At 46.1% G+C, this 26,642-nt stretch overlaps 2 protein-coding genes across 3 annotated transcripts in view; one reads left to right on the top strand and one right to left on the bottom strand.

The window, feature by feature from the left end:
• The first annotated feature begins 4,227 nt into the window (after nt 1-4,227).
• Nucleotides 4,228-12,328, top strand: Rbp4 (retinol binding protein 4). Of its 2 annotated transcripts, none has more exons than XM_029540797.1 (6): nt 4,228-4,486; nt 4,793-4,921; nt 5,008-5,144; nt 5,306-5,412; nt 10,646-10,858; nt 12,067-12,328. In XM_029540797.1, the coding sequence occupies exons 2-6, from the start codon at nt 4,811-4,813 to the stop codon at nt 12,102-12,104; spliced, it is 606 nt and encodes a 201-aa protein (XP_029396657.1). In that variant the 5' UTR covers nt 4,228-4,486; nt 4,793-4,810; the 3' UTR covers nt 12,105-12,328. The 2 variants fall into 2 exon arrangements, with proteins under 2 accessions (XP_029396657.1, XP_021069908.1); XM_021214249.2 differs by lacking the exon at nt 4,228-4,486 and adding an exon at nt 4,611-4,683.
• Nucleotides 12,329-14,667: 2,339 nt separating this feature from the next.
• Nucleotides 14,668-26,642, bottom strand: part of Ffar4 (free fatty acid receptor 4) — an 18,033-nt gene continuing 6,058 nt past the window's right edge. The window contains exons 2-3 of the mRNA XM_021219893.1: nt 21,883-22,011; nt 14,668-15,316 (exon numbers count right to left, since the gene is read on the bottom strand). Of these exons, the coding sequence (XP_021075552.1) occupies nt 14,927-15,316; nt 21,883-22,011 (519 nt within the window). The 3' untranslated portion in view covers nt 14,668-14,926. The remainder of the gene's footprint in view (nt 15,317-21,882; nt 22,012-26,642) is intronic.

Here is a 26,642-nt window from a genome sequence, read left to right as displayed (position 1 = left end):
GGGGGTGGGGACATCCATGTGGAGACAGGGAGTGCGGAGGAGGTGTAGGATATGCAGCAGTTGGAGGGTGGATGAGGGGGGTGGGGTGGGGAATGGAATATAGAGTGTAAACAATAAATTAAAAATAAAGTAAAATTTTAAAAAAAGAATGATAAAAACAACAGTTTGTTTGAACTGAAATAAAAACCCTTATTATTTTAGTTTGCTAAGGATTTAATTAGGAAATGATCATAAATGCAATCAAAACTGTTGTTTTTGAAGGTTGATATAATTGCCTCTTTATGGCTATAAGACAGGAATGTAAGTAAGGGACTTGTGAGCAGAGTTAGATAGGAAACAATGGGGTGAGAGCCATAAGAATTCATTACACACACATATGAGATTGCAAAAAAAAGCCAATTTAATAAAAGTTATTTTTAAGTGGCATAAAAATTAGCAAATGATTTGAATAGATACTTTTCAAAGGGAGAAAGACAAATTGTGAATAAATATATGAGAAAAATACTACATGTAGATAGGTATTAGAGAAATGCAAATTAAAGCCAATTTGAGATTGTATCTCATCTAGGTAGATTGGTCACTTCAGACAACCGATGCTGGCAAACGTGTGGAGAAAGGGGATATATATCCAGGAGTAGGCTAGCTGGATCCTTTGGTAGTTCTATAATTTTTTTTTTTTTGAAGACTTTCCTTTCTGTTAACCATAGTGACAGTAATAATTTCCATACCCCTCCTGGCATCCTGGTTACTGACTCTCAGACCTACCTCTCTGGGGACCCTGCCCAATGGACCACTGTCTATTGCGTGTTCTCATCAGTTTGACTCTTTGTACCCAACACCATTAGCTGGCTAGATTTTTCATTTTCCAGTCAATACTTTTGGTATCTTTAAGTGCTGCCCAACTTCCTTGGTTTTCATTTTTCTTGGCGTTTTGGGACAACCGGAGGAGGTCAACACCACATTGTACAAAATGCAGTATTGGTTAAAAACGCTTAATTTCTTTGATGGCAGGGACGTAAATATCTTGCATTAGTTCTATGATAAAACATCTTCCAGCATTCTCTAGGAGATGGCTTGCACATCAAGCTTAGCATTGATATTAACTTCTCATACAGATAGATGATCCTTCAAAGTCTCAGTGGTGTAATCCAGTGCAAGTTAATTTCTCATGCAAATAAATTCACTGGGGGTGGGAGATGTGCTACTTTGGTTGTTTCATTGGCAGCAAATAAATGAGGTTGGTTGGACAGGCAGCTTTTATGTAGTCCATCTGAACCAGGTTACACACAAACAGGCAACACATTCCAGAGACCAGAACTTAGGCTGTGGCCTTAGGAAGGTTTGGGGAGATGATACAAGGAAAGCAAGAGCTGATGGTGTAGTCTATGGAAGGGGGATATAAAGACTTTGACAAAACGACAAGTAGTCAATTCAGCAAGTGCTAAATCCTGAGAAACTAGACATGAGAAAGGTTTGCTTGTTGGTTTTGTTTTGTGAGACAGGGTCTTACCTTGTAACTCTGGATGGTTTGGAATTGACTATTTAGATCAGACTGGCCTTGAACCCACAGAGGATATGGCTGCTCTGCCTCTTGAGTGCTGGGATTAAAGATGTGTTCCACCATGCCTGGTTTCTGACTGACCTTTAACTATGTACTTTTTAATGAAGCTTTTCAGTGAAGGAAGGTAAGTCAGTATCTATAGTGTGTAAATGGTGTGTCTCATAGAAGAAATAATGGTGTAGCTATAAGCCTTGAAGAGAGAAATGACAAAGAAATGAACTTTATGTGTATTATATGCAAACTCAGAACACAACTTTGCATATACAAAGAGCAAGAAAAAATATTGGCATATGAAGTATTTGTTTTATTTCATGTTTGACATTTTGTCTGTAGAAAAGCTGAAACATAAAAGAGGTACAAAGAAAAATAAGTATTAAGTTGTCTGAATCCTATCATATATGGTTAGCAGGATAACCACTGTGAATATTTAACCTTTGGATACATATATACGAATTTTTGAAATGTTATTATGTTCAAAGCATCAGTTGGCCTGAAATCACATATTTGTAATCATGAAGAAACCCAGGAGAGAATGCCAAAATAAACTGTTTTTCTTTGCTGGGATCTAAAACATCAAGGTTTGAGAGAGGAGGGAGTGGGGAAAGGAGGAGTAGGGGAAGGGAAGAGAGGAGAGAGAGAAGATTAATGGCTCAGCTGTCTAAACACCTAGGATATAAACGAATAACATTGTGGAGAGAAGACACATCGATATCCTCCACATTTATTTGCTATACAGAAAACATCAGAGCCAGCAGGATAACTCCAGGAGAACTGGTTGGCCAGAGGAATTATGGACCTTTTCTTTCAGAAATACTCAGCCAGAGGCAGTGGGCTCAGCCAGAAGCACGTCACTCAGACTGTTCAGAACAAGCAGGCTTCTTTCTGCTCTGGAGTATGAGGACAGGTGGGATACAGTGCTGGGCAGGTGCCAGGGAGGTACCCAGAAGTCCTTCCCTGTGTGCAGAGATGTGGACCACAACCTCAGCAAACACATGGCTCCACCATGAACTTCTGAGCACATCTTATTTGAGCTGCTAGGCTCTACCTTCTTTATCTGTGGTTTCAACTAACAGTGAGCCAAAAATATTAGAGGAAAAGGTCACAGAAAAATAAAAACCAAAGGAAACAACCTGAACTCGCGGCACAGCAAGCACTCTGTTGAACACATGAGGGAATGGCGACATATTCCACACCCTGTGGTGACCTCACACCATCTCACAGACCCCCCAGCCTCTCCTCAGTGTGTGTGTGTGTGTGTGTGTGTGTGTGTGTGTGTGTGTGTGTGTCTGAGTACTGGACACCTTCAGCTTGTTTATGAACCATGTAGTTAGGTGTTCATGTCCAGATGGCTAACAACTTTTTATTATTCTCTAAACAATATAGCTAAAAAAAAAATGTTTGCATAGCAACACACCACACTGGTGTCTATACTGAACTCTTAGTTCTTTGTTTACAGTACAATAGTTATTTACATAACATGTACATTGTATTAAAATTATAATCCAGAGAAGACTAAAATACACACAAGAGTATATATAGATTATATTCAAATGCATCATTTTCTACAAAGGATTTGGATACCCTTGGATTTGGGGAACATAGGGTACAGGAATCAAGCTGCAGTTGAAACTGAGGGGCAAGAAATGCATCCTTTGGTAAAACTAGTCCAGTTAAATTTCCCAGTTAGCCTCCTGGCCAGAGACACTCTTCCCTAGTTGTGGAGTCCTGTGGAGTTAAAACATGGTCTCTGCTGCCACAGAGACTACAAGGAGCACAATGGGTGCAGGGGTGGAGAGAGAACCAGGCAGGTGAATGTCCAAAAGGTCACAGGAAGCTCAAGGAGGCCACAGGTATCTCTGCAAGGCTAGCTGACATGGCTAAGGTGCTTGTTGAAAGAAATGGCAACTTAGTTCTTTCTGTGGCATCTCTCCTCCTTTCCCCATCTCCTCTTACATAGCTATGGCAAAGTGGTCAATATACTCTCATATGCTCAGACTTTGGGCAATGGAGACACAGATACTTTCTCATCAAAAAAAAAAATTTTTTTTTTTTCCACTAAATCTCATTTGGTCGAAATCTTCCTCCCTTGAACTGCTAGGTTCAGTTTGACAGGTCGCAAACTCCAAATACAGAGGGAAATGTAGAGTTATGTCGTGCCATAGGCAAAAAAAAAAAAAAAAAATCAACCCTTCAACAGCTTTTTTGGCTACTACCACTAAGGTTATGGAATTCTTTTCCTTTCCTTTTTCTCTTCCTGAGCCAGTTTTCCTCACTGTTCTGGAAATAAATAAATCCTAATATGGCTTAGAAATAAAAATGCATGGTAAACACTTGGCAATTATGTTTTTCAGTGTGGTTTCAGGAAAGTGTGGCAAGAGAAGTGGACGATCAACCAACCACTCGGCCATTGGCGCTGCGAAAGATATTTCCTGTCGTGACCAGGTTGCGTTGCTAGAGAATATTTAACAGGGAGCGTTTTAGTTCTTCTAAAGATGATGAAATGAAAGAATAAATATTGACCCAAACAGCACCACAACTCATCAAAGAGTAAAATATGCCCTTTCTCAAAGGGGGGGGGGGGCAGCCAAAATATGCCAAAAAGCTTCTCACAACAGCTCCTCAGTAGAAGCAGGGGCCACTTGGGAAAGCCAGGGCCTGGAAGCTAATGTTCCAGGCTACATCATAGGTCCCTTTTCGCTCAGTGAGGCCACCATGGCCATGTAGGCCTCCAGCCAGGGTAACAGGACCTGGAGGCCACCCAAGACCGCAGCTGGCTGCCGCTGGGTCCCCGGGCTAGCTCTTGGCCCCGATGGATCTTCTGGGCTGGAGAGTTTGGCTCCACTGAGACCACCCTGAGCGGAGCTCGGAGCATAGGCGACGTGGGGCGGCAAGGCTGACGGAGGGGGCCCCGCGTGCGTTCAGGCGGTGAGTCAGGGAGCGTTATGCAAGCTCGGCAGCCCCCCTCCCTCCCGCCCCCGGCACCTCCCCGCGGTCTTTCACCCCGCGCGGTTACGAAAGCGCGACCCCCTCCCCCCGGAGTTATAAAGGACCGGCGGCCGCTCGCCTCCGTCGCTCCACGCGCGCGCGAACGCGGCGGCCAGGCTTGCAAGCGGCTCCTGCTGGTGAGCCGCCGCGCGCTCCCCCGGGGACCTGCAGGGAGGGGTGGGGCGGGAGGAGGCGACGGGCGGCTCGGTCCTCCGGCCCCGCGTTCATCCGGCGCCTGTCCCGCAGGGCAGACTCCCGGGTGAGATGGAGTGGGTGTGGGCGCTCGTGCTGCTGGCGGCTCTGGGAGGCGGCAGCGCCGAGCGCGACTGCAGGGTGAGCAGCTTCCGAGTCAAGGAGAACTTCGACAAGGCTCGTGTAGGTATCAGCCCGGGTTCCCCGATTCCTGCGGGCCAGCGGTGGAGCCCAGACTCCAGTCCCCAGCTCTCTCGTCTCTTTCTCAGTTCTCTGGGCTCTGGTATGCCATCGCCAAAAAGGACCCCGAGGGTCTCTTTTTGCAAGACAACATCATCGCTGAGTTTTCTGTGGACGAGAAGGGTCATATGAGCGCCACAGCCAAGGGACGAGTCCGTCTTCTGAGGTCAGTGGCCTCTGGTGGGCTGTGTGCGGCATTCCAAGGTGCATCCCGCCTTTGCCTTTGGCTGGCTGGGAGCCCAACCCTCGCTGGGAAGGGAAAGGAGTACCTTGGATGAGGTAGAAGCCCTTTCCTGGCTTGGCTCAGGATTCTCTTGGCTTTTGCAGCAACTGGGAAGTGTGTGCAGACATGGTGGGCACTTTCACAGACACTGAAGATCCTGCCAAGTTCAAGATGAAGTACTGGGGTGTAGCTTCCTTTCTCCAGCGAGGAAGTGAGTAGTGGGGCATACATGGCCAAATCACTGTGTTTCTGTTCAGTGGCACTATTGGGAAGGGCTTCGAGAGGCAGAACTCTCAGCCCTGTTTGAATTTAGGGGATGTGGGATTAGAAGCGACTGGATTCTCAGCCTAAAATACCTGATCCAAGTTCAGAAGGGCCTTTGGGCTTGTCGGGTACCATTTCCCTGATTATCCCACTGTGACTTGCTCCACGCTGCCTCCCCACATTACCGCTTCCCTTTGTCTCTTGGGGTGCAATCTCTGAGACAGTACGACAATCTGGAGCATCGACAGAGTAGAAACTGATATCCAAGAGGAGAGGACTATGTGTCTGAGCTGGGTCACAGCCCAGGTTCCTCCCGGTGGACTCCCAGCCAGGCAGTGTTCTGGATGCCATAGTCTCCTTTCCTTAAAAACTCATATGCAAGGCAGGATTTGGAGAACTCCCAACAAAGTTCCCTAAAGCTTGGGATTCTTTTCAGGACACACAATTGACATGTTCTTTGACTCCTCCAGCCCATTTCACTTAAATTATAAATCTGAAAGCTACTTGATAACTAAGAAATAATTTAGGGCGGAAAGAAGTATGGTGAAATCTCAGAGAGAAAGAACTATTCTTAACCCTAAGGCAATGGTTTTAGACCTGTATTCTGAGAGCCTTGGGGGCCAAATGACCTTTTCACGGGAGTCACCTTAAACTATCTAAAAACACAGGTGTCTATTTACACTATGATTCATAACAGTAGCAAAATTACAGTTATGAAGTAGCAACAAAAGTAATTTTATGGTTGGTGGTTATTGCAACATGAGGAACTGTGTTAAAGGATCACAGGATTAGGAAGGTTGAGAATCACTTTCCTAGGGTGAAGGGGGTATCCAGGGTAAATTTCCCCTTACTTTATCTTTCAAAAAAGACCATGTACAGGGTAATAGTTAAGTATGCCACACTAAAATTAGACTGAGTGCTGGAGATGTAGCTCATTGGTAGAACAATTGTCTAACATGGGTGAGGTTCTGGAATCTATCTTCAAACATATGGGTGCAGGGGCTTGTGCATGCACACTCTTTTGTGTGTGTGTGTGTGTGTGTGTGTGTGTGTGTGTGTGCATCCTCAGCTCGTGCACCCCTGTGTGCACACATATCCACACTTACACACCCACAACCTAAGTTCAAATCCTAACTAAACTATTACTGGTGGGACCCTGTGTTGTTACCTAACTTTTCTGTGCCCCAGTTTCCTCCTGTGCAAAGTAGACAGAATCACAGCATCCAGGTCATGGAACTGTGAAGATGTAATGCATGGGTGTGCAGAAAGTGCTAGGAAGAGTGTCTGAGGCATAAATTCTGTGTTGGGTAGTATTTCTTCTTAGTAAAGAAATCTTACCCTTAGGTAAAGAAATCATAGCTTTATATTCTGGGTCTGAAGTGGGAGAACTCACAGATATCTTCAGGTTCGAGTTTATTATTTAAGTTAAGAAATGAGTGCCTCAGGGGCACACACACAGCTAACTGTTGGGACCTAGTGACACCTCTTAGCCCAAATGATGTAAAGAAATATTTTCCCTGCCTTTACCTCTGTTTTCTGAGTCTACCAACTCACTTGAGGTGTCTGCCTTCCACTGTCTAATATGCTTATCTGGGGACTTTCTTCACAAACTCCAAATTCATTCCTTGTGCTAATTTCCTTCCTTGACCTTGACCTTGACCTTACTTTAAGCATGAATTTGGACAGGAGGTTGCAGGCCACTCAGAGAGTCCAAAATTCTGTCTCTCTCCTTGTCACATTCTACATCTTACCAAATGGATATATTTGTAATAAGGCAGGCTGATTGGAAATAATTCAAGGCAAATTAAATGTAATAAACCTCTATAGCTGATGCTGGAGTTCCAAGAAAATTCTGGCCATCCTGAATCCCTATTGTAGTAGATTAGAGAGCTGAAGGCATAGTGGCTTACTGTGAGCTTGTCAGCTGGGTGAAATGAGGAGCTGACTCCTTGGCACTTTTTTGACTTTTTCTTTCCCCCATAAATGGCCGGGGAATCGAACCCAGACCATGTTAGGCAAGAGCTCTAATACCATGCTCCATCCTTCAGAGCAAAGCAGATTGCTTTGGTCTGCTGCCCCCTCCTTGGGCATGTTCTGTACTGATCTCTTTCTCTTCTCATTCTACCAGCACGGAGTGAGACACCTCAAACGTAAAGGTCATTGGGATCAGCCTCCATTGGTCAAATATAGACACAGTTGCAGACTAGATTCTAGAAAATCTGATTTCCTCTGCTATCAAATTGAGTTAAGGAATAGTTCCTATTTAAAAGATCTTTGAAAGAACTACTCATGGTAATTCATGAACGAGTTTAGCTTGGTGCATAATAAGAGCTTATTAAATATTGGCTATGATCATTATTTTGTTATGCCCTCCCAGAAAAACATGAACTAAGACTTCTTTCTTCCTTGTCTCAAATAAATTTTGCCACTCTCTTGGCCAAAGGATCCTTGTTAATAGAGGAATAATTGTTTAATGTGAGGCTTGAACATCTATATCAGTGTTTCTCAAAGTCACTGCCCTTTGGCTAACTTCAGCTAAATCAGCTGCAGTATTTTTTCAAAGTGCATATTTATGGGTCCACATCAGACTTTCTGAACCAGAAACTCTTCAGGATAGAACACTGTTATCTCCATTTTCAATACATTCCTTTGGTGAGTTCCTACTGCACTGTGAAGTACACTATGACTAGCTGGAAATGGACTGGAATCTGTACCCTGACTGGTTTAGGTCTTAGGTCCTTTGGCCTGAGAAGCATAGGGAACTTCTCCCCTGGAAGACACAGGTTTAGGAAGCCAAGGGAACATTCTCTAGGGCCACAGCAAGTGAGATCAGTGAATGGCAGATCGTTTAAGAAAGCTAACCACCAAGACAGTGCCCTCTGTTGAACATTTGAAACCAGGCATTTCTAAGCTCTCCACCTATCTGTTCAGTTCACTGTAGACACAGCCACACCATAATGTTATATTCTAGGTTTTGGAGGGGAGTCAGGGACTGCCAGCCATATAGTCTCTGCCTCAGGCACTCTCTCCACCGTCCACTGTGTGCAGTTAGGTGATGTTGGGGAAGACTTGGCATGTCTCTTTCAGGGGAACCCTACCTAGAGGCAGGAGAGAAGGCTGGAGGGCTAAGTTCATTCCTTCAAGCTGTGCCCTGGCAGATCTTCTTTTGCAAAAACTGTATCTGGTGAAGTTTGTTAGGATTCTTCATGATTGAACTATTCTGCCAGAAAGAACCTGGAGAAAAACCAAACCAACTCAGGCCTTCTTTTAAATCAAAAGCAGTAGCCAAGGACACTAAAACCAGACATTGAAAGTTAGCTTTTAGGTTGTATTTTATATTCTGGCAACCATTTGGGGATAAAAATTGTTAAGCTGCTAGTGTGCGGGGCTAAATGCATAGACAATGAGTTGAGGAACTAGTTGAAACATGAGTGCCTTTTTGTCTGAGACAGACTCCCAGGATGCCCTTTTGTGCCACCGTGGTCCCATGACACCATCCAGAGATGGGAAGACTCTGTCCCATACTCAGGAGCCTGGGGAGGAGGGTGGAGCCTGGCCATGTGGCTCCTTTCTCTTCCTGGTCCATCTACTGAGGAACTTCATGGTCACTGCCTAGCAGATGAGTTGTGGGCCAGGGACATTTTCAAGCCAGGGCTCTGAAATTCCGGAAGATAAGGAAGTGGCTCTTTCCTCTTCTTGTCAGGTGGGGGCAGGGGCTGAGGAGGAGGGCTGCATATCCTCTCCTGAGTAGCACTTCTGTGGGTCTGGGCTTGTGCTGAGCCAGACCCTAGGCTGGTATCTCAAGTGTCTAGAGAGAGCCACACACACTGTTGACTTACAGTGGGGACATGAGTGGCCTCGCGTGCTGTCATGTTTGGACATCTGGGTAGCTCTGTCTTCCTCCAGTATGAACCCTTACATAGGTAGATGATTCCTTGCTTGAGACCTAGGTGTGTGTGGGGGAAACAACCCTGTTTGTCCTTGTCCCCTTTGCCCCCAATTTACCTAGTGTCTGGAGACACTGGCAGAGGCTAGGCGTGCAAGCTCTCGAGATCATGTTCTCCTGCTGAACACCAGCCCTGCCCCGCATCCTGATCCTTTGGGAATTATTTCTCTTTTCTGTGTCTCTGTCTGCTCATCTGTAATATGGAGTAATAGTATAAGGTTTTGAATGATACAAGAAAAACCCCGTGTGTGTGTGTGTGTGTGTGTGTGTGTGTGTGTGTGTGTGTGTGTGTGCATTCACTGTATACATGTGAGCGTGAAGGTGTATAAACTTGCCCAGAGCAGAGCATCAGGTATCAGGACACTTGCTGACAGTCTTATTCCTCTGAAGCAGTCTTTCACTGCACCACGAAGCTTGCTGTTTCTGCTAGGTTGACTTGCCAGTAACCTCTCAGGATCTGCCTGTCCCTACCTCCCAGAGGTAGGTTTTCAGGCCTATATAGCAGTCTGGCATTTTACATGGGCATTTGAATTCAGGTCCTTATGCTTGTAGAACAAACACAATTACCCACTGGGCCTTCTCCTTAAAAACCCCCGCCCACTCCAAATACAAATTCTAATGAGTATTTGAAGCTGGGTAGTGAGCATCTTTTGCCCCTAGGCATCCTAGTTGTCAACCTGAGGAATTGAATAGGATTCCTAAGTGTAAACCAGGGTAGAGCCTGAAAAACTATCACCGTCGAATTGGCATCCTCTAGCCCACCGGATAGGAGAACGGTGGGGCTAAGAGAGACGTGGGAGGTAGATTCTGTAGAGCATTGATAAGTCCTGACCTCGAGTTGTTGGGTGGCATAAGTTGAGGGCGATAGACATTAGACCGAGACACATGTTATTGGAGAGTGTAGTAGTGAAGACAGTAGTACATCCTCAGTGGTCCTTTAGAAAAGCATTGTGCTATCAGTTATCAAGAAGTCGATGACATGAATGAGGTACCCTGTATACCGGGACAAGATTTGTGTCTTCTGTTACCAAGGAGACACTGACCTGAAGGGCATGCCTTCTGTGCCAGGACACCTTTCCATGAAGAGAGCAAGATCCTTTCTCACTTGCCCAGTTGTCCAGAAGCTGTCAGGCATCTCCGCAGCCTCCTCTCGCTAAGGAAAGGCTGCAAGTTCCATGTCAGTGGTAGCAAGTTGGTCAGGCCCCCGGGGCCACTGTGTCTCTCTGACTTACAGACGATGACCACTGGATCATCGACACGGACTACGACACCTTCGCTCTGCAGTACTCCTGCCGCCTGCAGAATCTGGATGGCACCTGTGCAGACAGCTACTCTTTCGTGTTTTCCCGCGACCCCAATGGCCTGAGCCCAGAGACACGGAGGCTGGTGAGGCAGCGGCAGGAGGAGCTGTGTCTAGAGAGGCAGTACAGATGGATCGAACACAACGGTGAGCAAGTCTTCCTGGGGAACTTGGCAGGGCTGGGCCTGTAAGAGGGTACAACATCTATCTGTGCAAGTAGGTTGCCTGAGGAGCCTCTTTTGGACCAAGCCTCTCTTCTCCTTATACTTTACTCCCCACATTTTGCTTATGATACCACAACCCTGAGAAACCATTCTGCAGGAATTAGAGTTTGGTGACGAGGAAGTGTCCCTAGTAAAGAACTGGATGGGGCATGCAGCCATTTTATGTAAAACCATAAACAAAGGCATCAACGTAGCAAGGTCTTTAAAGACTGGTGCCTGAAATGTTCTTTATTCGTCACAAAACCAAACACCACTCAATTAGCTCCCGGGGTCTCCACTTGGGCTTCCTTGGGGGGAGTCTCCAGGATAATCGTGGGATACTTTAATAGCTATTATCCTTAATGTATCCTAACTTAAAATTCAGAAACATGGTGGGGAAGTGGGCTATCTATTTTGAATTGATCTGCCCTCATTTGTATGGGCTAGTGAGCCTCAAAATTACAAAAAGGGTCATGCTGAAGTGTAGAAAAAGAACATTTTTCTTAGGCATCTCAGTGATCCAATATACCAACAATGTGAGTTCAGACGTATATAGATATGAAAGTGCCGCCAGGGATGGGTTGGGGAGGGGGCTGAAAGTGGGGCTAGTGAAGGATTGTGTTACCCCCAGGCACTACAGAGCCTTTCACCTAAGTCACCCCAGTTAACCCTTGGAGACACTTTCTAGCTATACATACTCCACCAGTGAGAAAGATGGAGGCTAAGGAACGTTAAATACATTGCCTTCGATCTCCAATAGATAGCTAAGTTGAATGCAAACTCAGATGTCTGTCAGCATGGAATTCCATGTAGGCTATGAAGCTATAGCAGTGAAGCTGAGGTCAGATAGGTGTGGTCCTCATATCTCAAGGCAGGAGGATGGGCTTCTGGGCACTTGGAGATGCAGTGGGGTGGAATCCATTGTGGGATAAATGGATAGTGATTCACACCGCAGGCCCTGTGCCCTCCCCGCTGCTGCTCCCTGGAGGATTTAAAGAGCTCAAGCACCAACTGTCAGGGAACTTGTGACGTACAGCCACACAGACACCTATGAGTGGCCGCTTGCTCTATGGCTGCCCGGGTGTTCATTTATCTACATAAGCACCGAACCGATCCCCCTCTCTCATTATGGTCTTATTTTCTGTATTCCAGGTTACTGTCAAAGCAGACCCTCCAGAAACAGTTTGTAGCAACGTCAAGGACGTGAAGTTTCATCCAGCCTTCATCTCTATTTATCTTAGAAGTTTACTTTCCCCACCTCCCCTACCTTCTCTAGGTGGGCATTAAACCATCGTCCACAATACATGGGAGGGACTGACTCTGTTCCCACAACTGTATGTCTTACTGAAGTTCCCTGAGAGACGTCTGAGGCTTGGGATTCCAAACTTGATTTATTAAACATATAGTCACCATCTTCCTATGAGTTGAAGACTTATTTGTGGCTGGGTTGTACTTTTAGACGCCGAGACCTGATCTCCACATTAAAGATTGGCTTCTAACTTCCTAAGAAAGGGTTTTAAGACCCAAGAAGGTCTCAAAACATGGCCTACCAAGGCACTGGCAGCCAGAAGAGGAAGTGAGTGGCCACACCATCAAACCTATGACTGTCGGCCCAGGGGCCCGTGAGGTGAGCAGGGCAGAAGGCTCACCTCTGGAAAGAATTGGGTCAGAGAGAACTCTGGGAAGCCACTCTGCTCTTCATTGATTCTAGTGTGACTCACGTTGTATTTCAGATGGGCGCAGAACGTTGAAGAGCAGGCTGCCTTGGTGATCTCTTGGGGGAAGTTTAGGGATGGGGCTCTGGAAGCCAGCACCCCCTAACAAGACTGTGCAGGGGACCGTGCTGTCAGTAGTAATTGTCTCGGTTCCCCAGGGGTCCCCAGGAACCTGTTTTTCAGCAAGGCCATGGAACCAGAGGATCTGGGTTTTAAATCTAATCTAGTTTGAAGCTGTGAGATTTGGGTCTGGTTTTGTGGCTTCTCTCATTAAACTTGGCAAGCAATTGCTCCCTGCCTGATGAATAAATAGACAGTCCATACAATGTCTGCAGGCATGTGAAGGAGCTGTGAGAAACACTTCAGACAGGAGGACATCTGTGAAGTGTGTTGGCGTTGGTTTGCTGTTTTTAAGGACAGTGGGGAGCTCACACCAAGTGCCTGTGCGCCTCCTTGTCTAGCAAAGGCAGAGGAAAGAGCCATGCAGGAGAAAACTCAGCTTTCCACTCTTAGAGCAAGCAGATGGGCCTGGCTCCTCAGCTCCAGTTTGACACCATAGCCATAAGATATTCACATACCCATTCAAAACAGCATCAGTGTATCAAATCCATCAATTACACAGGAACAAAGGTACCTTGTTATTTCATACTTCCTGTCATCACTGTAAATCTTACCTCAGACCTATGCATTGGCATTTCCTGGGGCTCAGTGGTTAACTGTGGTTTCTTTCCTTTCTTCATCTTCTCCCAGGCTATTCCATAAAACCATGGGTTCCTAAACACCATCTCTATTCCCCAATACCAATTCCTTCCTTCTTCATCCAGCTGCCTCACTGGGATTTCAAGCATATGCTCTAAATGAAACCCCATTGGCTTCCCAGGTTTCCTTAGTTTTGTGGCCTGCTCCACTGTCTAACCAGTGCCAGGCTTAAAGTCCATGAGGCACCCTATTTATGTGAACCGTCTCATGCTCCTGAGCACAGCCCACGGTGATTGCACATAGTCCTTCACTGATGCCACGCACCCCCAATGTCCCGTCAGCTTTGATCCTTCCAGCAGCCACACACCTGGTCTCCATTTTTACTCTCGTTCCTTCAAGCCTGTGCCTAAGGAAAAGCATTCATTCTTTAGACCTCCATAGTAAACCTCAGTGCCACCCAGTGAACACTGGGAACTTTTATGCTGGTCTGCCAGGCCCTCCCGACCTAGCTCTGGAACTTAATTGGCACAGGAGCGCCCCTCTTTCCAAGCATCAAGTACAAAGAAGGCTCAGTCAACAGTTCGCAGTTCCTGGACCACGCGGCTCACCAGCCTCTCCCTTCCTGCAAAGGCCCTTCCTTTGGGTCCTCATGACTGCTTCTTACCCTTTGCCTTTCAACTTGACTACTGCTCCTCAGTGTTTCTGAGCCCACTCCTACCCATACAAGCAACCATCACCCTGCCCTGCTTTCTCCAGTGTGCTTGATCACTGTAGGGTGCTATACTACTCCTTGACTTCTGTTTAGCATGTGTGGCCCCCTGCCTCCAGAAGAAGGTGAGTTCCCTGGGAACAGAGCCAGGGCTCTCTGCTTTGCCACTGGATTCTAGTGCCAAAGCCACAGCCAGGCAGGTGTTTCAAAGGGGTGATAGGTGGGGTGCTGAGGCATCCACTCTTGATCTCCCTCTCCACCATTACTCCATCCTCCCCTCTTTGATTCTATGGTGCTCCATCTACTAAAGGGGTCAAGTGGTCTGTAGTGTTTTTCTTTTTTCTTTTTCTTTTCTTTCTTTTTAATGTACTGGGGATTGAACCTAGAGCCACACTACAACTGAGCCATGTCCCCAGCCCATCTTAATACATTGAGGGGGGAGGGGGAAGAAGTCATCTTTAATTGTTCCTTGGAAATTCTTTAAGCAGTCTTGATCAGAATGAATAAATGATCTCAAGGCTTTATGAGCCCAAGGTGGGAACTCAGGGTGGCCATGACCCTTTACAGGGAAATCTGAGCCCTGAATCAGCTCCAAGGTTTGTTTCAGCAATCACAAGATAGAGATTTATGTGTAGGAACAGTTATAAATAAAAATTTATTAACTAGATCATATTATAAACACACTAAAAAAAGTTCACAAAAGGAACCCATAGAAAGTTCTCTTAAGGAAAAATATTTTTATACTGAGCGATCATTCCTTCATTTGCTGGCCTCATAGATGTGTGCTGTTGGAAGTCGGGTATTTTTAAAGCAGGGCGCACTGGTGGGCTTTCCCTGAAGTTAACTCCCTTTACATGCACACTGTGGTTCACCTGGCACCAGCAGCTAGTTAGCTGGAAATAACAGACAAGTCATTTCGCTTGACAGACGTGTCTGTAAAAATGACTCCCTTCTCTGGGAAAAAGAAGCAGCAAAAAATCTTCCTCCATTCGTTCCTGAACAGCGACATGTTGTACAGAATGGGGTTTAGGGCGGAGTTGGCAAACGTGAAGGCCACCACCCAGAAGAAAAGGGACGGCCAGATGACCAGGTCCTGCCGGAAGTTTTGGATCAAGATGAGGAGGATGGTGATGATGATGGGACTCCACATGATGAAGAAGGAAACCATGAGCAGGAAGAGCGTGCGGAAGAGTCGGTAGTCTTGCTGGGACACTCGGATCTGGTGGCTCTCGGAGTACGCCAAGCTGAGCGTAAGCCTCTTCCGCGACGCTTTCGTGATCTGCAGGAAGGGAACAAGCAATGAGACATGGTGGCGCTTGATGGCGCATGCCTCTGATCCCAGCACTATGGGAGACAGAGACAGGGGGATCTCTGTGCACTGGTGCAAGGCCAGGCCAGCCTTAAAGAGTTCCAAGGACAGTCAGGACCCTGCCCCCTGTCTCTGGGGGGGGGGGAAGCTCAGGTCACTGCCGATGTCAGGGTCTCCTGTTGGTAGGTTTTGTTTTGTGGTACTGAGAATTGCAACCTGGTGCATAGGAGGACGACTAGAGATAGTGGGTTGCAGTCTGGCTGGACACTTCTAACATGGAATGTGAAGGACATTATGTCTATGGGCCTGACCTTTGTCCTGAGGGAAGAGAGCCAATGGGATGTGCCCTGACCTTGTCAGTGGCCCTTACTAACTTCCGTTGCTGGGGCTGGCCCAGGCTCTGTCTCTCTTGCCAGTTCTGTATGGGGATGGGGGTAGGGGGTGGGGCCTTTTCTCCCAAGATCCTTGCATCTGGAGGGAGGAAGTAATTTTAAAATCATTAGCATCATTCACAATTTGGGCAAGTTAAACTCATCAAAATAATAATAATAATCAACCTTAAAAGATTCTCCTTACAATTCTTTTAATTCCCTAACTAAAGAATAGATGCTTTAACTATTGCATGATTACATGATCGCCTCTCACTGTGTGGGGCATTTAGAGCCACCTGTCTGTGATAGAGACAAGGACAGCAGGTGCCCAGTGAACAGCCCTCTCAAAGCTCCTGGCAACCAGAGCACCAGGATGTGAGCAGTCAGGGCTACTGCGCTCTCCTCTTGGCTCCCTGCCACTCGCTAGACATTTATTTTATCAGTTGTCACCTTTAATCTTCCTCTGTGCCTTCACACCACCGCTGCTCTTGCAAATTGACTCTCAGGAAACATAGGTTACTGGCAGAAAGTCCTTTTTTTTCTGATCCTAAATAGTTGCAGCCCCCACCCGTGACAATTGCGCATCATAGGGGTTCCCATATGACTCAGTTGTGCAGACAATTCTAGTTCTGTGGGGCCCTGGGCTCTTGCAGGTGCCTGACAGTGGCTGTGATAAACAAAGGGACTGACTCTGAGCCAAGCTCACAAGAGAAATCTTTCTAATGGATATCACCAGTTCGCCCCCCATTCCACAGTCCCCACAGTTTGTAGAATCAGGAAGAAAATCAAGCATTGTAATAAAATGTGGGTCCTTCCTTGCTCCCTGGCCCACATTAGACTGACTGGCCAGCATCTAGCCAGGATTTCAAATGCCCCTGGCTTGGGTGGAATGCCTTGTGTGCTCTTAGGAGGTGACACTTAACTCTCACCTGCAAAACAAGCCCCTAGGGGATGTCCTGGGGTTCCCCTTCTTCAGGAGCCCTACACATCAGAACCATTGTGCTTCTTCACCCTGGCATATTGCTAATGGCTGGGGAGGGAGCAATGGTGGGGGGGATAATGGCTGGAGGCAAGGGCTTGGAGGGGTGCAATGGCTTGGGGGGACAATGGCTTAGGGGGCAGCAGTGCTCGTGAGAATATGTTCTGTGACCATTGGGAACTTGGTAAAGCACAAAATGTCTATGAACAGAAGTTCCCATAAAGAACTGCACCTGACACTAACCCTTCTACAAGGCTGATTAACCAGCTAGAAGACTGTTGAGAGATTAGTACAGCAGCTCCAGAGCCCAGTTATAATTTATCTTTGGCCACGTTTAGCCCCCTTAATAGTTATTCTGCAGCTACTCTGTGTCTGGCCTGACATTCTTGGGACTGACAGGTGCAACCACCAACCCAAAAGCTAAGAATGTCATCGGACACCTCAGGTCTATAGCAGAGGTTTCCTTGCTTGGCTGTGACCCATCTTTTACATGATGTTCCCAACAATGAAACTGAAAACTGCCTTTTACTATTAAAAAAAAAACTTCATAAAACAGTTATCATTTTGGAACATGAAATGTGAGGTAGCCTGAATCTCCATTCCTGGGCCCTGGCTACTCAGAACAAATTATTTCTTATCCTCTTTATGCTAAAAGTTGTGTTTTTCACACGTCCAATAGGGCCCACTTTGAGACACCTGGACTCAGTGAGGGGATCCAGGGATCCGCACTTCTCTTGAACTGTCTAGATGACATTTGCTCTTAAGAGCTTAAGAACTGCTAATCCCAGACAGCTGCTTGGTTTGGAGTTTTTCTCCCTAGACCTTTTTTAAAAAGTCCAATTTTAAAGCAGACCTTTTGTGACTCACTATAGCCGCGTCAGCTTCTGCCTGCCAGGAGGAAACGCTATTCCCACGCAATACCCCTTTGCCATACCAGACCACAGCAGCTGGATGCTGGCAGTGGAAGGGGATGCCCACTGACAGGGGTGGAGTCCTAGGGGTGGAGCCTCGTTTGTGGAGCTGATTGGCGAATCAGTCGTGTCCTGATTAGAATCATCAGACAAGACACCCCACCTTCCCAGAGGTCTCCTCTCAAAGAGACCCGACTGCAGGAGGAGAGCTAGGACTGGAGAGCGTGTAGCATCGAGATAAACATGTGGAAAAAAAAAAAGGCCAGGACTGCTTGTTTGGTTTTGGACCCCAGGACAAGCAACTGAGGTGGTATTTTACATACCAAGGCAGAACTGGCCTCCAGGTTCTCCGAGCATCCCTCAGTCCCAAAATGCTACCCAACCCCCATGCAACAGCCAAGCATGTTCAAGAAAAGGCAGCCTATGCATAGGCAATGTACAACCTCAGGAGAGGCAAGTGCCATGTAAATTACCCATAAACCACCAGAAGACCAGAGGCTCACTGTTGGTTTTCTTTTTTTACATAGAACGCCCTCCCCCCACCCCCAGGTCATTACATCTCTCCTATTCTCTGGAATGTCTTTCTCTTAATAATCTGTCCCTGTTTCTATTATTAATCATGTGTCCCTGGTGCATTTTTTTTTCTGTCCCAGAACACAAGAACCTGGAAATTTCAGCAGTTGTCTCCAGGCCCGAGGACCCAAATCGAAGCCTATAACATGACCACAGTTCTAAGTGGTGGCCAGTTCCTAGTGAGGCTCAGGCTTCATGTTAGGTCAATTTTAGTTTCTCGGCTGTTGAGCTTCTATGGGAAGCAGAGGGATTTCCATCTGCAGGCCCTAGAGTTACTGGTTCCTTCAACAAATATTTACCAAGACCCTATGCTCTCTTGGTATGATATATGCTACTATCTCTTGAAGAGGCTGGGCACAAGGCAAGAAGCAAGTAAGTCCTGCCCATACAGCATAGCATCCCCGTGCCCTGTGTATGTGGCCAGTGGGAGGGAGAACAAGAAATACAGTTACAATGGCAGATGCACCAGGGTTCATCGGCATTATGGTTGCTGGGTGAACTCGGAAACCTTGTCTGAAGCTGCCAGCCCTGAAAGTCTAACTAAGGTACTTGGGAGTTACTGGAAAGCTATTCCCTTGGGGAAACTGTCACTAGGAAAAATAGGACTGAAAATGGATGGCACGTCTGAATCACAAAGAAAGAGGAAGCATAGAGGGCAGAGGGCAAAAATAGTCACTGCCTAGCACATGGAGCACTTCCTGGGGAAGAGGCAGTGGGATGCCCACTCTGAACAGTGGATGCCCAGGTCAGAAGCAGCAAAGGTTCGAAGCAGAGATTTCCTCTGGGGGCTCTGCGCAATCCAGTGGAGAGAGATGCTCTGTGTACGGAAATGGGTTCTATGATCAGATTTAAGAGTGCTGTCTGGTTTATTCTTGTGCTGGGCATGCCATGCCCAAAGCCCAAGCATATGCAAATATAACCTGAGCGCCTATGGGCCAGCTCAGGATGTGTAGACACAACAAAGAACAAAACAGCCTTCGCTCTCATGGAGCGTGCAGCCCCCAGGCAAAGAGAATGACAGGCAAGAGGATGAAGTGTGTAGAGGAGAAACCAGTTAGTGAGGGATTGCTCTGAGTTAGCGAGAAGTGGTCTACACAGCAATCCAAACAAGAGAGGTCCTGGAGATGAAAGGGCAGGCATCATGGCCCCAAGGCATCAGTGTGTGAATGTGTGGGAGGCAGCTCACCTGGATATGAGACAAGAGACAAATGTGGGGGTGGCAAAAGGCAAAAGGCAAGTTGTGCAGGACTTTAGATAGAGACTTTGCATCTGGTTCATGTGTAAGGAAGCAATGGACGTAAATTTCCTCTGTGACCTAACACTCAGCTGCAAACCCCACAGATCTTCTGTTGTGCATGGAAGTTGTGCAGTGGTCTGTGATGTGGAGATGTGTACTGCTGCACCTTGAGACTGAGATTGGGATGGACATACTCCCCACAGGAGGGTGTGCCGCACATGGAAAGGGGGCACATGGGAACCCTCTTGACTTCTTTGGGTCTCAGAAGCGTTCGCCAACAAGGGGAGCTCAGGTGCTGCTGCTCAACTCCCAGCCAGTCTGCTTCCGCCATGATTGCTCCTCCTTATCCAAACTTTGACCTGCTGTTTAAGCTCTGGGAAACCTCAGGGATGCCCCCTTCCTAGCATACGCAGAGGGAAGGGCTGGGAGAAAGCCTGGGCTAGCAAAGAGCATCTGCAGAATTATTCAGTGCCTACTGCGACCAGGATGTTCTTACACACTTGCCCTATACAAGTTCACACTGGAAATTAAGGCTGCCTTTTTGAAGATGATGGAACTGGGACCCAGCAAGTAAAAGTAATAGGCTCAAGTCACACAGCAAAGTAAGCAGGCAGCCAACCCTCAAAGATAGGTAATTTTTAAAGAGCCTTCCAAGCCTCGTGTTTGTTCCAACGGTTCTTTGCTCTCCGTCCCTTGTTGGTCCTTCACATTTGGGCAACAGCTAACAGCTTGCTTTGGTCTCACACTAACACAACGTCACTCTCTGCCTGTACTGCTGTCCTTTGCTTTAAATCTCAGCGTCATTGTTCCGCTGTCTCTTTGCCAAAGATTCCCTCTAGGCAGATCTTGACTTGCACACTCCTGAACCATACTCACTCCCTGCCAGCATTCTGCACAGTACTCTTAAGAAAACTTTGAGGAGCTGAAGTGTTGAGGCTCTGGGTCCAGTCTGCTTGGATTTCAATGCTGAAGCTGACACCCATAAGCTCATGACCTTGGCTAAACAGCACGGCACCTCTGGATCGTCTCACCTGAGAATCTTATTAGGATCCAGTGACTTAGTGCTTGCTGCCTGATAAACACTACAAGCATACCCGTTAAAGAAAACGTAATTTTAAATGAATCCTAATACAATAAATAGTGTGTGCCCATGATCCTACAAGTTCCAGGCCAGTCTAATTCACATAGGGAGTTACAGACATATATATAATATATCATATCATTCATTGCAAGCACTCTGGAATCGGCCTCACAAAGAGATCCACAAGCTTGATCTCTTTAGAGATGAAGAGCCATCTGGTAGGACAACTCTGGGTAGTGAGTTAAACACTATCTTGGCCAGAATCAGGGTCAGGAACCTTAGGTGAGGTTGGCCTGGGATGAGTTCTGAGCTTTATAAGAGGGTTGTAAAAGTGGCCAGAAGGTGAGCAGGGCCTTTTCAATACACCTGTTTATCTTGAGCCACACGTAAGATGCTATAAAACCAGGATTCAGTTGCTGCATACGGCTCTGGAGCTTTGACGTAAACTTCACAAGTTTACCTTGTAATATGCATGGTTGGGTTTGCTAGTGGTACTTTCCATACAAAGAGGATGCCTTTAGAGGCAGGAAGCAGAAGCCAGCCCATCTTTTATATGTCTGTGTATATATGTTTACTTTTCTTGAAGGCATCGTTTATTTCCTGGGCCGCACACACCTGAAATGCATATTCCCAAGGATAAAGTTACTGACCCACGGGGACAGGAAGGACTTGTGGCCAAGTTCTACTTTCCATCCAGGAGTCACTTTATGACTGTGTTCAATTTTGTGAGCAGAATACATAATCTGGGTGTGATGTTATATTAGTATATGATACTGCCATAAAAAAAAAATCTTAAGAAGTAGACACTGGCGATCACTGCTGTGTTTGTGGGAAAACAGTGGACACAACTCCAAAGTCCATAAAGTGATTGATTGTATCATGCCTAAATGACGAAAGCTGTATAGCCCTTAACCAAGAACAAGATAAGATACAGCAACTGATAAAGAGAGATGTCCTGATACTGTGGTTAGTGGGGAAAAAAAGCCACCAAACAGTATCACACACACACACACACACACAAGCGTTCATAATGCTGTAATACTGCAGAGACATAGTTGGGTTACTAAGGTTGGGATGAGAATAGATTTTCAACTTCTGCATTAAATAATTCTCTGCCTGCTTTCTACCCAATATCTTTATAACCTGGTATTACTTTAATGATTAACCAAAAAAGATTCACAAAAGCATAACTTACTTAGAAAACAAAAGGCAAAATAAATACGCAAACTCTCACCCCTCATTGTTCCGGGGGTAGCAGAGGATCCACCCAGTGAGTCAGGTTTGCACTGTTAGGACTCGAAAGTGTCTGGGAAGTTCTAGATGGAGTTCTGACCAGAAATGCCCAGATGGAGTGAAGCTCAGAGCAACACTGAAACAAACATACCTGTAAAATTTTGGAGTAACTGATCACAATGACCAGTCCCGGCACCAGGAAGTTCAAAGTCACAAAAAACACATCCCATGAGATTTCTCCTATGCGGTTGGGCCAATCCAATGTGCAAATCGGAATTTCCTGGTTACAAAAGAGAAAACAACATCACTTAAATTCTGGCTTCTTCCTAAGCCTTTAGCCCAGCCCTAGTTTGTGGGCTACAGGACACTGTTACACTGTATGTTACAAGCTGTTGTGACAGGAAGACCTAGAATCCACTCCTCCTTTGCCCATCGTAGTGCCTCTTACACCCAGGTGCCTAGGGTTACCATAGTTACAATTCTCACTACCCAGGAAGCCTGAATCCCAGCATCAAAGGCAGGTAAGAGCTGGAGACATTTCTCATAGATTGGTCTTTCCACTTCCCTAGGCTGTCAAGCAAAGAGTGTTTGAACCTTCTCAAAGGCTTTAAAAGGGAGGAACTTGACCCCAGAAAGGTCACAGAGATGGGAAATAACATAACAAACACAAGCATTTGGAGACAGGATTGTAGGGCCAGGACAATGACACTTGGTTGAAGAACCAGGGGCTGGGGGATAAGGTATTGCTTACTTGGGGTGTTCTGTTGCCTCTCTGTGTCAGTCAGGCACACACGTGTACTCCAGCTACTCTGCAGACCGAGGCAAGAAGATTGTAAGAACTAAGGAGTTTGAGACAAGCCCAGGCAACACAGTGAGACCCTGTCTTAGGGAATGAATAGACAGACAGACAGACAGACAGACAAATGCACATAAAAATGGGGCTGAAGAGATGGCTCAGTGGTTAAGAGAGTGCTCTTAACCACTTGCTGCTCTTGCAGAGGACCAAGGTTCAGTTTCCAGCAGCCACATGGCAACTCGCAATGGTCATTAACTCTATTTCCAGGGGATCCAGTGCCATCTTCTGGTCTCCACATACACCAGGCATGCAGGTGGTACATAGTCACACAGGTAGGCAAAACACTCATATGCATATAAAATAAAAAAAAATCTTTAAAAAGCAGAAACATGAAGCTCCAAAACAGTAACAACAACAACAACAAAACAACACCCCCCCCACACACACACACACACGTGTGCGCGTGTGCATGCATATACTATGTCAGTCTGCCTCAAAGAATAAGCCATCCCTCTTCAAGAAAGTAAGTGTATGGTACCCAAGCCTAGGAGCCTTAGCCTTGTGTGCCTCCTTCCTGGGTCTAGGACAGACCCAAAGCCAACAGCTAGAATGGTAAAGGGGGTGGGGAGGCACCTGGTTGTGCTGCTACCATGGTGCAATGTTGAACTCAAAAGTTTGATGCTAACTACAAAGTGTAGGTGTGAAGGACCCACTGAACAGGAAGAATTCCATTACTGCAACAATTCCTTCCACTGAGTAAATATATCAGTGGAAATAAAGCATGAATACAAAGCCATCTTCCCACATCCGAACTGCTTCTACCTATTTGACAACAAGAACAAAACTATTTAAAACAATTTACCCCCCAAACAATCCCATGCATCAGTACATGTATTTCAGAGCATGTGCAGTGCAAAAGGTCATATCACTGATTTTTGATAGACTATGCATCTGAGCCTTGCCATTCATTCATAAATTTGATCAATAATTATTGAATACTACATACAGTAGAAAAAAACAAATAATTTTTTAACACTTGCCAACATGAATCATAATTGAGCAAACTAAAAATGTGAAATATTCACTAAATTTCATACCCAGTTTTAGGAGAAGATGGCAGCATTTCATATTTATTGAACACTTACTGTGCACTGGGAACTGCTTCCTACATTGTAACATCTACACCTACAGCAACCTCATTGGGACTCACATTGATCTCCCATTTCATAGAGGAGGAAACTAAAGCTAGAAATGTTTTTGTAACTAAAAAAAAAAGTCTAAAACACTAAAAGTTAATTGTATTCACTGTCAATATTTTGTCCCCAAAAGTATGCAGTTAATTGGGGGGAAGGGCGTTAAGAATGTTTTAACCTTGCCAGACGTGGTACCACATGCCCCTCATCTCAGCCTTTGCAAGGCTGAGGTATAATAACTGCCATCTTTGACTACATAGGGAGATCCTGTCTCACTACCACGCTCCCAGTCCCATTCCTCTCCTCCTCCCCTCGTACCCAACCTCCACCCTCAATCCAAATGAGGGAAAAAAATCTCGTTGTGGAAGCTGTAGTGTGTCATAGTGTGTCCTACAGTGCACCCTTTTGTCCACATTTATTTGCTTGCAACAACAAAATGAAATGCCTTAATCACATCTGTACATTGGAAAGGGAGGTGAGGATGTAACTTCTCTTTCCAGCTTTATTAAATGGGTTATAACTGGGCTGGACAATCTAAATGGGCTCCTCTGCTCCCACCGTCTCCAGCTAATGAGAGAAGACTTGCCTGGCACCTTACCTGGGCAGCATAGTAAAGCTGGCCCTGGATGCGGAGGTTTTGGGTGAGCCAGCCCAAGGGCATGAGCATGGAAAGCCAGCTCTGCCTCCTGTCTGCTGTGCAGTAGCATGGACAAGGGAGAGAAACCATCCTCTCCTCCCTCATCCCTCTCTGGCTAACCAGCTCAGATACCCCTCAGGCCTAGATCCAGGGCTTTGAATTGGTCCACCCGAACATCTACCCCATCAACGAATACATAAAGGGGCCAAGTCCTACAGATCCAAAATTACAAGATCTCCATGACATAGGCGATCGGAGAGGATTCCCAATAAGGTTCCAGTATTGACAGAATAGCAGAAGCCAGAGGGCCTTGTACATTTGCAAGCAAAAGAAAGGGGGGGGGGACAAAAGCACATACTGTGTGTCATACTATGACACACTACAGCTTCCACAAGATTTTTTTTTTCCTCTGTTGCGTGGAGGGGAGGTTGCAAGGGTGGAGGGCAGGTAAGAAGGGATGAGGAGATGAGTGGGATTGGGGTGCGTGATGTGAAATCCCCAAAGGACAGATCAGAAGGTTTTTGGGTTTGGTTTTGATTTTGTTTGTTTTTAAATGCCCTTCATTTTGGTGACTGGAAAGAGCCTCGTGTCTCTTGGTGATGTTGAGTACTGGTAGCCACGTTAGTGTTGTTCCTGGAGCAATCCATGCCCTCCCCCAGTTTGTACTCAGACTTCTGCCCACCACAGGATCCTCACTCAGCACACTGGAGATCACAGGCTTGGACAGGTATCCTGAAACCCCAGTGACAGAAAAGAGGTCCTAGCCCTAAATGCACTTTGATATCTAATCCCTATATTTGTGAAAGAAAAAGATAGAAAAACATGACCTCAGAACTCTTTTTTTTTTTAAAGCTCCTATGATCCCTCTCTAAAAGCCTCCTTCTGTGCCTGGGTCAATCTCTTCTGGCTTTATGAGATTTTTGTAAGAAAATGAATATGATAAAGTAAGGTATTCTCCCTACACGAGGGACAAAAACAAACAGACAAACAAAAACAAACAAACAACAAACAAACAAATAAAAACTCCAGGTCCAGAAACCACACACCAAGGTGGAGCTTACCAGAACCACATGGAACTTAACTGTGTGTCAGTCGTAATATAACTAAATTAAAGGGGTGAATAAATCAGACCAGGAGATTCTGAAGAAAGGGATCTCGATCATAAGGATTCCACCAGAAACACAATTCCGATGGGTAATCTTGGTTATCTACTTGCCAGGCTGAGGAGGGCTAAGGAGATTAGGAAAGAGTAACATCTCTGGGTGTTCCTGGGAGAGGGTGTCCTGAGAGGATTAACTAGGAAAGACCTCTTCCTATAGGCTGGGGGCAGGGATAGAATGGGAAGGAAAGAGCACTCTAGTAGAGGTGTGTGGGAATACATTCGTTCTCTCTTCTTCCTGGCTGATGTGATGTGAGCTGCTCTGCTCTCCCTGACACCACACACACACACACACACACACACACCTTTGCAACCCCACCCCACCACCCATCCCCATCTCCCCACCATGGCTCACTGAAACCTTTGAAACTTTGAGCCAAATGTAACCCTAAGTTGTGACTCTTAGTCACAGGGATACAAAGGAGCAATACAACTCTATACATAAGTCACCACAACCTTACACACTCACAAGTACACAATCAGGCTATCAGCTGTCTCTGGCCAGGACCACATTGATAGCATGTCTGTTATGAACCCTTGTAGTCAAGGCTTATTATTTCAAAATAATTTACATGCCTCTCATTTTGCCTTTTATAGCCTTCCTCCAACTAAATTACCTAAGTGATTTTCATTGATTCTGTTGGCTTATCTGATCTTCCTCCCTCTCTCCCTTCCCCTTCCCTCCCTTCCTTCTTTCCTTCCTCCTCTCCCTTTCCCTTTCTTCCCCCAATCCTCCATTAATTCAGTGTCTCCTGTAGCCCATCCTGGCCCCAAATTTGCTGTGCAGGAAGAAAGATCTCCTGCCTGTCTCTCAGGTGCTGGAAATATAAATATGTGCCACACACCTGGCTCCTGCAGTGCTCGGAATTGAACATAGGGCATCATGCATGCCAGGCAATTGCTCTAACAACTAAGCCACATCTCTAGCCTCAGAATGGTCTTGGATTTTTTTAATCACTATTTTTCATTAGCATACTAAAGAATGGGTTTTACTCTGGCATTTTCATCTATATTATTACTAGATTTCATTCTTATTCATCCCCCACTCCCCTCCCCATCCCCACTGCCTTCCCTATCTCCCACTGCCCTCCCCATCCCCCACTGCCCTCCCCATCCTCCACTGCCC

This window comes from Mus pahari, chromosome 1, assembly GCF_900095145.1.
Source record: "Mus pahari chromosome 1, PAHARI_EIJ_v1.1, whole genome shotgun sequence".
Taxonomy (NCBI): domain Eukaryota; kingdom Metazoa; phylum Chordata; class Mammalia; order Rodentia; family Muridae; genus Mus; species Mus pahari.
This window is presented reverse-complemented; position numbering and strand designations above follow the sequence as displayed.